Genomic DNA, 12,822 nt, shown 5'->3' on the forward strand with positions numbered 1-12,822 from the left:
GGGGCCTTAGCCAAGTTGCAAGCAATGAGGAATTTTCCAGGCTACATTCCCCAAAAGCAATATAGATGGCGCTGTCCATCATTTACCCTTCAAATATCATGTATCTTTTATCTTTGTTTTTGGGTATATATGATGAATTAATGACCCTTATTATTACACCCAGGCACAACACATCCTCCACTCATTATTATTCTGATCAAAATAAACAGAAGCAATATGGGTAGCAACATAATTGTATATCATCATCACCAGCCCATTAACGTCCCCACTGCTGGGGCACGAGCCTTCCCTATGGATGGATAGGGAGATCGGGCCTTAAACCACCACGCGGGCCCAGTGCGGATTGGTGGTTATTAACGACTGCTAATGCAGCCGGGACCAACGGTTTAACGTGCCTTCCGAAGCACGGAGGAGCTCGAGATGAAAACTTTTTTTTTGTGGTCATCCATCCTATGACCGGCCTCTGCGAAAGTTGCTTTACTTCAACAATCGCAAACCGAGCGAGTTTACCGCTGCGCCACCGAGCTCCTCAATAATTGTATATATCTGATCCAAATATCAAGCAACAATTATTCCTTTATACCTATGCCTTTGCCATAACATTATATTTTGAATAATTATGTACATGAGCAATAAGAGAATTTTATCACGTTAAATCTGGACATCGCCATATTATTTTTTTTGGGGAATGTAGCATGGAAAGTCCTTCATTATGACAATCAACAGTGACAGTGACAAAAATGTATGAGATTAACAAGTCACCTTATCAATCAATCAATCAGTCAATCCCACATATTATCACGGTCCTGTTTTCAAAACTGTATGATATAGTTTATATCTCAAACTATATCCATACTAGATTTCATCAAAATCAGTTCAGCAGTGTGAGGCTGAAAAAGTAACACATCATACGGACAGAGTTACTTCTTGGTTAATTCAAATTTATATTAGTATGATTTTTACCTGTGCAGTTTGCAGTATGACAACGTCGTTCATACATTTGTACCCGGCGCCCATGCGTCCGCGCAGCCCCGCCGTGCCGAACTTCTGTCGCCCTAGCATCGTCTTCTTTAACACGTCCCATTCTGCACCTGCTATGTCGTCCAATACTTCCTGACGAGTTACTGGATTCTGTTTTGTTGGAAATTGGGGTTTTAAGTCATTTGATTGCATAAATAAACGTCTCTCACAATATTGGTTCATTATATCCATCTTAGCGGACTTAATTTCTAAAGTAGCTAAAAGATGAATTCTGATTAATTATGACTCTGCCTACCCCATTAGATTTTACCGATGTGAGTTTATACTATATGTATATAAAAGCAAAAAGTCACTGACTGAGTGACTCACTCACTCAGTACTGAGTCTCAGAAACGACAAGTGCTAAGAGCCTCAAATTTTGCATGGGGGTTCTTTTTAGAATGTAGGTGCTCACTATGATGGGATTTTAGGAAATTCAACCCTTAAGGGGGTAAAAAGGGGTGGCAAAGTTTATATGAAACTTCTACAGTTTTAATAGTAGGGTTTCATAGGAACAAAGTTGCAGGTAACAGCTAGTGAAGTGATAAAGAAAATTATGGTAATCTGAATGGCTGAACATAAAACACCTCTAATAAACATTAGCTGCTCAGTGTAGGAGTTTTATTGTCTTCCATTTGCTCTATATTGTTTGTTGTAATTATGTTATTTTTTAACATGAATGTCATACGTCATCAATTCTTATTTACATCGTTTTGAAAGCTAATTAACACCATAGCTGTTCTTACGATTTATTGTTACATAGACAAGAATGTGGTTCATAGAAAATATTTCTTCAAATATTATTCAATAATCCTGTTTATTTATGTACAAATAAGTCATATGATTGATAAAACATCAAGGACTGATTAATGAAAGAAATCATGTGCCTAATTTAATTAAAGAGATACAATGCAGTAATATGTACGAAAATATCATAATATAATTTATAACACAGTAAAAAGAAGAACACAAATGCTGGTTTTTTACCACCATATTATTAAGATTCACTTCTTTTTTGTGACTGTCTTTTTTACTCTTTATTTAACAAAAGGTCATAAAACTGGCTCAGGTTTGATAAAATATATGTATAACTGTGACTATACAATCAATACAAAATTTATAAGCAAATCTAATAGAGAGAAGTATTAATATTCATGCGGTAATTATTGTTATGATCTTTATTTCTGCAACAAGAAAATACTGTACCCAGGTGAAGTGGGGTCAAATAGCTTGTATTTTAATAAATACCTTGTCAATTTTCAGCCAAGTGTTGACGGCTGCATCCAGTTTCGGATCTCCACTATTACAAGACATGGTTTTAGAGAAATTATTCAATAATTACTAAAAACTTTACGCGTATGTCCGATATGGAATTGAGATGCTTTCGCACTGTATTTCTTTGCGGTAGCTTTACGAATGTGTCGAGATGCCGGTCAGATAATACAGCTCTCTGCAGACAAGTAGACAACTGATAAAACTGAATAAACTTCTCAAAGTAACAATAAAAACAATTTTCGTGAGCGAACGATTTATCTGGTTTTGTTTGACAAAAAAAACTGAATTGATATGGAATGAAATGGACCGTAACCGCTTGCAATAAGGTTTATGTAAGCTTGATGTAAAAGCAAAACAAATTGTCAAAAGTGGTTCACCTGATTTTGACATTTGAGGCGTTTGGATACGCGAATGTAAGTAAATACAGCAACCTACAGCCGCTGCTTACTCGCGTTCATAGACGTACAAGTCCCTTCTATTCACATTGTTTTTGTCGGATTTATATATACTTTGATATCTACCAATCAATGCTGTTTTAGTTCCGAAGGACGTAATATACGATCCCGACGACCCGATTACTCTAGCCATAGAGGCAGCCAATCAGCTCGCGACACCAAACACTTCAGGTCCCCGATACCGACCCCGCCGGCGTGGTCGACGATTTCCCTCATTCAGCGCTTATCGCTATCGACCCACTAGGGTCGATTAATTCTTTCAAATATTTTTCTTCTCAGACGACGCCCTGAGCCGAGGTTCGCGCCCAACTGGGCACCCTCAGGCCTGTTGTCTTAAACGTTGTACCGGGTGAGAGCCTTCAGCGCTCCCCATTTGTCCGGCCAAGTAGTTAATGCCATCTGCGGCAAATCTACAATAAGTCACGTCAAAAAAAAAAAAAAAAAAAAGCTGTTTTAGCACCCACAGCCACAGCCCACAGCCTACAACTGAAGTCGAGATGGACGAAGACGTCATTCGACTAACTCCGCCGAAGCCCAGTTAAGTAAGTAGGTAATTTGGTAGGTAAACTTTATTTCTTATAATATGTAATTTTTACTTTAAAAAATAAAATTATATATAATATTATGTCAGATTTTCTCTCGCTCTGCTCGCCCATTTGGAATATAGGCGTGATTTACCTATGTAAATAAGAAATGTGTAAAAGTCAATTATGTTATCTCTTGTAGGTAAATCAAAGAGGGTATCAAATTATAACTAGGAAGTTTATTTACACTGGTTTACTTAAAATTATTTCTCTACATCTATTTGTAATGGTACACTAGATTCTTGTAACTTATTTTTCTCTGCATTATTAATGGCGTTTCTGAACTTCTTTCTCATTTTTCTTCTGTGGTAGTATATCCGGATATAATGGCAAGGGAACACCATGCATTCATCCTCTGGTTCCTCTGCATCGAAGTATACTCCTCTGACAAGAACTGTGTTAAAACAGTTTAGCAGTACGAGGACTACTAAACTGACGAAGTGTGTGGCCCAATTGGCGATCTCTGGATATTCTGAAAGAAAGAAAATAGGTATGAATATTGTAATCTTGCGGTAAACTTTCCATCAGGCGTTTTACTACATGAAACTTCATTCACCGCCGTGGAGCAGCGGGTTGGTGGAGAAACACCCAGAATCTATTGCTTAATTAGAATTGAAATTATTTTAAAGGAATGTTTAAGGCAGTAATAGCTAAAATGCTTATTTATTTGTTGTCATTTTATTACGTAAGTATACCTACTACTGATTCAAACTCTACTCAATTATTTTTTTAAATTGGTATGAGAGATAGACGTCGTTAACTTGTTCACAAATCACAATTGGCTTTACCTATTAACTCAGGGAAGCATTTGAACAAAGTAAATCAAAGAAATATTTGTAGATGTGTATGTACGGTATTGATAAACGAAACATAAAGGAAAATTCGCGCCCCTAAAGTATATCGGGGTGTACAGTCAAAAAAAGACAATTTGCAGGAATACAATATAATATTGATGTTCAAAGATGGATATTATGTTGAATCATAATTATGATAGAAGTATAGGAATATTTAGATAATCTATCATGTTGGGTTTTAGGTTTGTGGGTATTTCGATCTATGTGCTCAATAAAGTATTAATCTAACTTCAACTTCCCTCCAAGGTTTTCCCACTGCGCTTAGATACAGGGTTCCTTAAGGAGTGAAGAAGGCTCTTCAAGGTCGGCAACACATAGACAATACCACGGGTGCTGCAAACCACTTGCCATTTACTATCAGGTGACCCGTCTGCCTGTTTGTCGTCCAAGCCACATAAAAAAAAAACTCTTCAACTCACCAGGAAAGAAATAATCGTCAAGGAAAATCCAATATCCCCGCCAGACGTTGATAGTGGCCACGAATGAGACCAGGTTGTACAGGTCGGCCAGCAGCAGCTTGGGAGCGCCGTCCAGCTTGGTGGCCGCCCACCGCATCGGCGCCTCCAGCCCGAATGTCAGGATCGTGATGCCGTAGCCCAGCACCTGGAGTAGTTGGTACATGGATATTAGAATGGTGTTAACAAATAATGAATGGTGATGAGTAACGAATGGTGTTCCGTGCTTCTGAAGGCATGTTAAGCCGTTGGTCCCGGTTGCTACTTACTGATGTAAGTTAGTAGTCGTTACATGAGCCATGTCAGCCATGCCATTTTATAATAAACGTTTCTTTCTTTGGCGGCTCAATAGTACCTAACCCTGACACCAGGGGTGATGGGGTTGGTAATCCACCTCATAGCCCATTGACGATAGACGATAGAAGAAGAACAAATATACAATTTAGGGTAAATTTTTGGCCTCTGTTTGCTAATAGTAAAAACAATAAACACCCATCCTGTCATTCGGTTGGTAAGGACATCGCAGGCTTGAATCATCTGTCCGTAAAAGTACAGTCATGAGCAATGTAATGTACCCACTTTAGGACTCTGTCGCACTAACATATTTGACATTTAGTGAGACTTACAGTTCAATTTATCAAAAAAGTTAATGTGAAATGGTACCAAAGTGTATACATATATTAATGCTCGCGACCATACAGGCGCTGAGATAGATTTACATCACACCCTCTGGGTCTTACTTTAGTCTAAACGGCTTTAAGCCGCTGGAGTAAGGGGGAGCGCGCGCGGGCTGTCTGTCTCACTCGCACTTACGTGATAAGGTGGCACACGGTAAGAATGAGATTTTGTATGAAGTGTCAGGTTAATGTAAATCTAACCTTTTTGTAGCCTATGTTTTGGATTTTTTTTTATTTTGACGTGTCTTATTGTAGATTTGCCGCAGATGGCATTAACTACTTGGCCGGACAAAAGTTTAGGATTGGAATCATACTCATCGTATCGCAATCAGTCTCAGATTGGATCGTTTGCACGCGCCGTCTTACATAATCTAGGGCAGTTTACATTGCCTACTATTGTGATAACTGCAATTGGATTAAATAATTAAGTACCTACTATTTGGTAGCGTGCTTACTTTATTTCTGGGGGTAAATCAAGCTCGCTCCAAGCTCGTATTGGAGTGGGGCGAAGTGTCCCTTCTATATGTATGTAGTAGTATTGTTTAATCTATGGTAAGAGATAAAATGTAGTACTGATCGTTTCCATTTAGGTACCTATGTAACTTTATCATTATTATTCATCCTCATAATACAAATGTACACCATTTTCATACATATAGTAAACATCCAGAGAGGATACATTATGGAATCTCCGTTTTCCGCTACTGTTTTTTACATATAACAATGTATTTAAATAATTTCGCTTTACAATACAATACAATACAAAAACTCCTTATTGCACTTAAATCACATAAAAAATATTTAATTAAATTGGTACTACAACAGGCGGCCTTCTTGCTAAGGTAGCAATCTCTTCCAGGAAACCTTTAGCCTTTTTAGCTTTAAGTACAGCAGAAATAAAGTTCAAGTTTCAATTTTGTAGGTACCTAATGTATTACGTTTAAGCCGAACCGAACTGACCCGTCCGTTGCTCTCTTGCCCGTTACGTCAAAATTTAAATTATTTATTTTACTGTTATATTGTTTTATGGCAGCAAATTGGCTTGGAGCAATTTTTTTATTACTGAGACGACTATTCGCGCGTCGGGGGACGAAAATGATGAAAGGAAGCATCAATTGCTTCAACTCAATGGCATGCCCACCGATTTGTGACCCCAAAAACTTTGCGAATCTTCGCGTTCAGGTGCCAGAAATCTACATTTTTTTTACACAGTCAACTTCAACTTTATGGTTGTATGGCAACCGGTCGAACCTTTTACACAGTCATTCAAAGTGTTATTGTAACTCAAACTCAATTACAACGATCAATGTTGAAAACTTAAACACACTTGCACAGAAGTCGAAAGGTGCTGTTTATTTTTTTTTATTTTAGACTGACTGTTTAGGCACGTAGGTACTTATTTCGATATCATCTCAGTTTTAGTAAACAAATAAATAAAAAAACCCATTTCTTTAATTCTAGATACCGTAGCCTAGCACCTAGATTAGTTGGTGTATGAAATATTAGAATAGGTAGTGTTTTGATAGAGGTAATTTAGGGTCAATGAGGGACTTTCCAGGCAACGTTCCCCAAAATAAATATAGATGGCAAATTGTAATAATGTTTCCTATCCACTGGTTGCCTGGAAGAAATTGCTGCTTAGCAATAAGGCCGCCAGATTATACTGTATCTATCATCATCTGTGTTAATTTGTTTTGTATGTTGTGTGCAATAAAGTATATTTGATTTGATTTTGATTTGATGGCGCTGTGCCTCTGCCATTACATTATATTTTTGAATATACTATGAGCCAACCCAACCCGCATTGGAGCAGCGTGGTGGAGTATGCTCCATACCCCCTCCGGTTGATTGAGGGGAGGCCTGTGCCCAGCAGTGGGAGGTATATAGGCATTTCATGTTTGTATACTATGAGCAATGAAAAAATAGCCAATTATCACGTTAAATCTGAACAGCGCCATCTGTATTTTTGTAGGGAAAGAAAGTCTCTATTTTTTGGCTTCTGTTTATCCCAATGATAAATAGGAGAATGAACTGTTTTATATATTACGTCGATGATTGTCTCAATCGATATTCTTTTTTATTTATTGTTATTTAATTAATTCCAGATAGGTAGGTGGTTGGTAGGTGGTTCGGTGGAGGGACGAGCTGGCCGCCTTCCGGCACACCTGGCAGAACTATGCCCAAGACAGGGAGGGTTGGAAAGAGAAGGGGGAGGCCTTTGCCTAGCAGTGGGACATTAATTAGGCTACAGAAAAGAAGATAACCTGTCTTTATTACATAGAACAATAATAATAAGACACAAGATATACGACAGGATAAGAGACACACAACACTTAAAAATGTGTCCAAAGAACGAAAAACTAGAATCAAGAATTTACTGTCAATAACATAGTATTACGTTTATTACTTATACTGCCAAAGTAAACAGCTAAATTGCCTGTGAATTGCTGATAACAACAAACGTCAAACTCAAACACAACAATAGGATACAGTTAGTACGAATCGAGCGCTATCATTAAGATTTTAATTTCACTTTTGTCAACTGCTGGGAAATAGGGTAGTTTCCACCTAGTCAAATCAGGGGGGTCAAAATGCTTTTTTTGACGTGACTTATTGTAGTTTTGCCGCAGATGACATTAACTACTTGGTCGGACAAATGGGGAGCGCTGAAGGCTCTCACCCGGTACAATGTTTAAGACAACAGGCTTGAAGGTGCCCAGTTGGGTGCGAACCTCGGCTCAGGGCGTCATCTGAGAGGGAAAATAAATGAAAGAATTAATCGACCCTAGTGGGTCGATAGCGATAAGCGCTGATTGAGGGAAGTCAAAATGGCCACGTCGAAGCAATTCATCTAAGAAAGCAATATTGTAATTTGTCATTAAAGTAAGTGCGCAATGCAAACAAATGTCAAATAGCAATATTGCTTTCTTAGATGAATTGCTTCGATGTGGCCATTTTAATCCCGCAGTTACTTTTGACTAAACGGTGGAATTTGTATGAAATAGCAACCTGTGGCGTCATAGAAAAACGTGAGAAAATGAAGCACTTATTATTACTAAATAAGTAAGTAAAATAGAAAAAAGGAAACGCTTTTGTCATCTTTAGACCTGTCTGTATTTAGTACTTAATCAGAATTTCATAATTTATCTTTGAACTAGGAAACTACCCATCTTATTGCTGTTTGAAACGGCAATTGGTTATAAAGAGTCAATATCAGTACTTACAGTAAACGCAAAAATACTTTGGAATATTTTGTTGGAACTTATGTACTTATGTCGCCAAATTACGGAAGTTCTAATTGGATATTTGCAAAAAGACAATATTATAATACTAGGATACTTTTGCGTTAACAGTAATGGTATATTTCGGTGTTCGAAGATCTACCCACAACGTTTTGTTTCATGGCCAACAGATGACGAATGATTGTTCCTGCCTGCCAGAACCAAAGGGAGAACGATTTATGGGTTTTAAAGGGAGTTGAGTAGCTACCTACTTGTCTAGCAAGGAAGACACGGAGAGACTAATAAAGCAGTTCAAAGTCTTCAAGCTCAAGGTGAATCCGAACATTATGAGTATAGGAATAACTGGCTATTATAGGTAACTTCTTCTATTCTAATATCGTTGCTTTGTAAATGGATGTGTATTTTGTTACCAAAAAATGGTGCAAAATCGTGGTTTCAATTTTTACCATGGATGATACTTCTTCTATTCTAATATACTTAGTTGCTTTATAGGGAAAACGGATGTGTATTTTGTTACCAAAAAAAATGGTGAAAAAATATGTTTTCAATGCTTACCATGAATTAAATTAATTGAGAGAAATCGCGGTTTTATTGATGAAAATCCCACCAGAATGTGAAATACACCTAACTAGGTAGGTTCGAATCCCTTTCGATTAAGATTTTTTTGATCTTTTCCATTTTGTGATAAGAATTTTCTGTGTAAGAACACTGTTTATTTAAACACATACATTGATAAGTAAACTCACGACTATTTCCTACCGGGGTAAGCAGATACTATGGAATTCCATTGCTTCCATCTTGACACACTTCTAATGAAAGAAAGAAACAGAGAAAGAAAGAAAACATTGACTTCCATATTGGACCCCACATTAACAACTTAAATTTACTTCTCTTGCACTATCTTCTCTTTCTCATTTCCTTGTTTCTTTAGTATCTTAAACAGTAGTTTTCGTTAGTTTATACAACTTTTTCGAATTAAAGAAGCGAGGATACTTACCAAAGAAGCAATGAGTGACTTGAGTTGGTCTTCCGGGTAGAAGAGCCAGTCGGACATAGCCCAGACGCCGCGCCACACGCAGATCACGAGCCAGCCCACCACCACCACTGAGAAGATGCAATCTAGGATGAAGAGCATTGTTTCTCTCGTACTCTGTGAAATTTTTAGTCCTCTATGAGATTGGCTTTGAGTGGCTGTTTGTTTCGGGGTGTTCGAGTAACTCAGTTTTTCAAATTGACAGAAATAATTCTATCCTGTGATTGGCTAAAATTTCAAAGAATTTACAGGAATTGTCAGTTTTACTCAATCACAGGAGAGGATTTCTATCAATATAAAGTAAGTAATACGATTAGGCCGGGTCTTTGTGTGACTAGAAAATAGAAAGTAAGTTATACGATTAGGCCGGGTCTTCGTGTGTCTAAGTTTTTATCTTGACAAATAGAATTTTATCCTACGATTGGCTAAATTTCAACGAATGTACTGTAGTTGTCAGTTTTAACCAATCACAGGAGAGGATTTCTATCTGTGAAAATAGAAAGTAAGTTATACAATTAGGCCAGGTTTTTCGTGTGACTAAGTTTCTATCTTGACATAATAGAATCTCATGCTATGATTGGCTAAAATTTGAACGGATTTACAAGAATAGTCAGTATTAACCTGTCATAGGATAGGTTTTCTATCTGTCAAAATAGAAATTGAGTAACACGATAAGGCCTCTGGGACGTTGCTTATGAGAACAGGGGGGTTAAAATGGCCACATCAAAGCAATTCATCGAAGAAAGCAATATTGCTATTAATTAATATTGTTTCGATGTGGCCATTTTAACCCCCCAGGACATAAATGATAGAGTACCTACAACGAAGTCTGACAAGTCTACCGTCCATGATATAACAGAAAAACATGATCGAAGGTAAGGAAAGGACAAAAGTCTATGAAACTTGTTTCCAGAACTTAGAATTAAGAGCATTACTACTGCAGTGCTCTGTGAAACTTTCAGTTCAGATTGAAAGTGGCGGAACAGACATTGCAACAGATTATTCCATTCCTTTACTGTTCCTATTTATAAAGAATGCGGGTAGTCTCACTCAAGTTTTCAAGCTGTGTTCAGGATTTATCAAACTTTTCCTTCCATTTATAGCATTTATATTTAAGTTTCTATATATGATTAAATCATAAATTTTAGATTGAACTGACTATTGAGACAATATGAATTTCTGGAAAAGTGATTTTTGACTCTAATCTTATTCCTGACATATTAATAGGAACTATTTAATTACTTACTATTGTCATGTAATAGCATTGACCTACAAATAAACAATGCGTGTACCTATATTAGATAATGAAGATGGGTAACGTAAATATGCTTAGAACATTAAACCATTCACATGAAAATTTTTCTGCTGATAGCTAATTTCCCGAAGACAAAACAGCTTAGAAAAAATGTTTGCGCACATTTGTTTGAGCACTTTGCAAATCCAAGATGGTACTAACCTTTCTGAAGAATGTGGGCACATCGAAGTGGTCCCTCGGCGAGTCGATCACCACCACGAAGGGTATCGCGCAGATGTTCCTTAGGGTCCTGAGAGCCGCCAGCGCAAGGATCGCTGCAGCCGTCGTCCACATTACAGAAGACACTCCGTCCCCCGAGCACTCGTCCATCAGGTTCCACACACCCTTCACCGCCGCGATACACGTCACCCCGGCCACACAACTGTACAACCTCGACAACACGTAATATGTCACCCTCCCCCTATCCGGGCTGATATATTTGCTGAGGTGGAATTGGAAAAAACACAAGAACACGCTGAAGCACATTCCGAATGCGGTGCAGACGGCCGCGTTGAGCAGCGGATCCTCTGGATAGATGTACAGGTCCATGAGCGTCCATGTGGACTTCCAGTAGGCGATGGAGGCGGGGGAGACCACTGCGCTGGAGAAGAGCACGTCTGCCCATTGTAAGAGCGGCGAGTCCGAGTGCGGCTGGCCGGAGATCGTGCCCACGAAGCCCGCTGTGCTTCCACGCATGTCTGCCCGAGGAGTGCACTTTATAAAAATAAGACAACAGCCAGAGTACTTCTTTATCAGACAGGGCCGCCGTACCCCCGAGACGTTTGCGCTCCTGCATGTGTTACCTGCGCCCTGTCTGATTAAACTGTGTATGGTTCGTCGAATATATCACAGCGTCGCGTTGCCCACACTGATTTTCACTATCCGAATTAAACCCACTACAAACAAACAGCTATGCGTCTTGACATAGTTTGCTGGATAAAGTTCGTTTACGCGTGCAATAAAATAAAGATTATTACAAGATTTCAAGAGGATTTGACCCGGGATTGGGAGTTGGGTTGGAGCTTGTTACTCGTTACCTTAGAACGGCCCTGTTATTTGTGTACGCTGCAATTGATCGTGAAACTCCCTAGCGTTGACGTCATTACGCACATCCTCTCCTATTACGAAGGTGTCGTGGACTGAGAACACAAGTTTAAAAACATCAAAATAGAAAAAAATGTAGGATACCACCTTTGGAAAAGTTTTTGTACAGCACACACAGCTCAATATTTGTATCTAAAACTAAACGCCTGATAAAAGTTTTAGAGCAATATGGCATTAAAAATATTTCAGGCACTGTTGTATGTACCTAAAGGATTTGTGTGATCTGATGACATTACGATGTTCATCAACTTCCATGTCTAAAAATAGTAATGCAATTATCTTGTTTAAACATCAATAAAATCATTACCGCAGACTGCAACAACGTAATATTAATAGGTAGGTACCTAGTTATATGTTTACAGCTAAGCAGAAGATAGAAATGCATGAGAAGATAGTTAGGTACCTACTATGAATTGATAGCAACTGGCGTAATCGATACGCATGATTAGTTTATTTACCATACTTCCACAGCCTAACGTCTTGCTGTGGTAGTTATGCAACAGATGTCAACAGCATTTTTGTTCTGCAAAAGCGAGCCGAGGTTTTTCTCGCAGCTTCTTTTCCTCGGCTATACAGGTTGTGAGAAGCTGCAGTAGTCTAAGGCGGATGTGACGTTCGTCGTGAAAAAAATGACGATCCAAAGTGTTTCAGTGAATAAAGATATTTTTGAATTTTCACTTAATTTCTGTAGGAATATTTATTTATTTATAAATCATATATATTTTAAATGTTAAATGACAAAAATAACTTACAATCTATAACTGATGGCCAATTTATACAAAAGAAATCTAAGACTACCTTTAAAAAGTTACAAATTAAACATTAATAC

The 12,822-nt window shown here is 38.1% G+C and overlaps 2 protein-coding genes across 3 annotated transcripts in view; both read right to left on the reverse strand.

Annotated features, from left to right (window-relative positions):
• LOC126368402 (glucose 1,6-bisphosphate synthase) overlaps positions 1-2,607 on the reverse strand; it is a 116,083-nt gene extending 113,476 nt beyond the window's left edge. For both annotated transcript variants that reach the window (XR_007566581.1, XM_050012373.1), the window contains exons 1-2: positions 2,269-2,607; positions 964-1,131 (exon numbers count right to left, since the gene is read on the reverse strand). Coding sequence is in view for 1 of the 2 variants with exons in the window: in XM_050012373.1 (XP_049868330.1) it covers positions 964-1,131; positions 2,269-2,334 (234 nt within the window). In the remaining variant the exon portion in view is untranslated. The remainder of the gene's footprint in view (positions 1-963; positions 1,132-2,268) is intronic.
• A 919-nt stretch (positions 2,608-3,526) lies between these two features.
• On the reverse strand, positions 3,527-11,586 carry LOC126368447 (uncharacterized). Its single transcript, XM_050012449.1, has 4 exons — positions 11,052-11,586; positions 9,560-9,712; positions 4,608-4,791; positions 3,527-3,806 (listed from the first exon to the last, which is right to left on the reverse strand). The coding sequence occupies exons 1-4, from the start codon at positions 11,583-11,585 to the stop codon at positions 3,538-3,540; spliced, it is 1,140 nt and encodes a 379-aa protein (XP_049868406.1). The 5' UTR covers position 11,586; the 3' UTR covers positions 3,527-3,537.
• Positions 11,587-12,822: the final 1,236 nt, after the last annotated feature.

Source organism: Pectinophora gossypiella, chromosome 7 (genome assembly GCF_024362695.1).
Source record: "Pectinophora gossypiella chromosome 7, ilPecGoss1.1, whole genome shotgun sequence".
Lineage (NCBI taxonomy): Eukaryota > Metazoa > Arthropoda > Insecta > Lepidoptera > Gelechiidae > Pectinophora > Pectinophora gossypiella.

Excerpts from the sequence above, each read along its gene's own strand:
- LOC126368447 (XM_050012449.1), bottom strand. The coding sequence starts at position 11,585 with ATGCGTGGAAGCACAGCGGGCTTCGTGGGCACGATCTCCGGCCAGCCG. Across the intron at positions 9,713-11,051 it reads TGCCCACATTCTTCAGAAAG|AGTACGAGAGAAACAATGCT; the intron begins GTTAGTACCATC and ends AAAATTTCACAG. Across the intron at positions 3,807-4,607 it reads TGACGATTATTTCTTTCCTG|AATATCCAGAGATCGCCAAT; the intron begins GTGAGTTGAAGA and ends TCTTTCTTTCAG.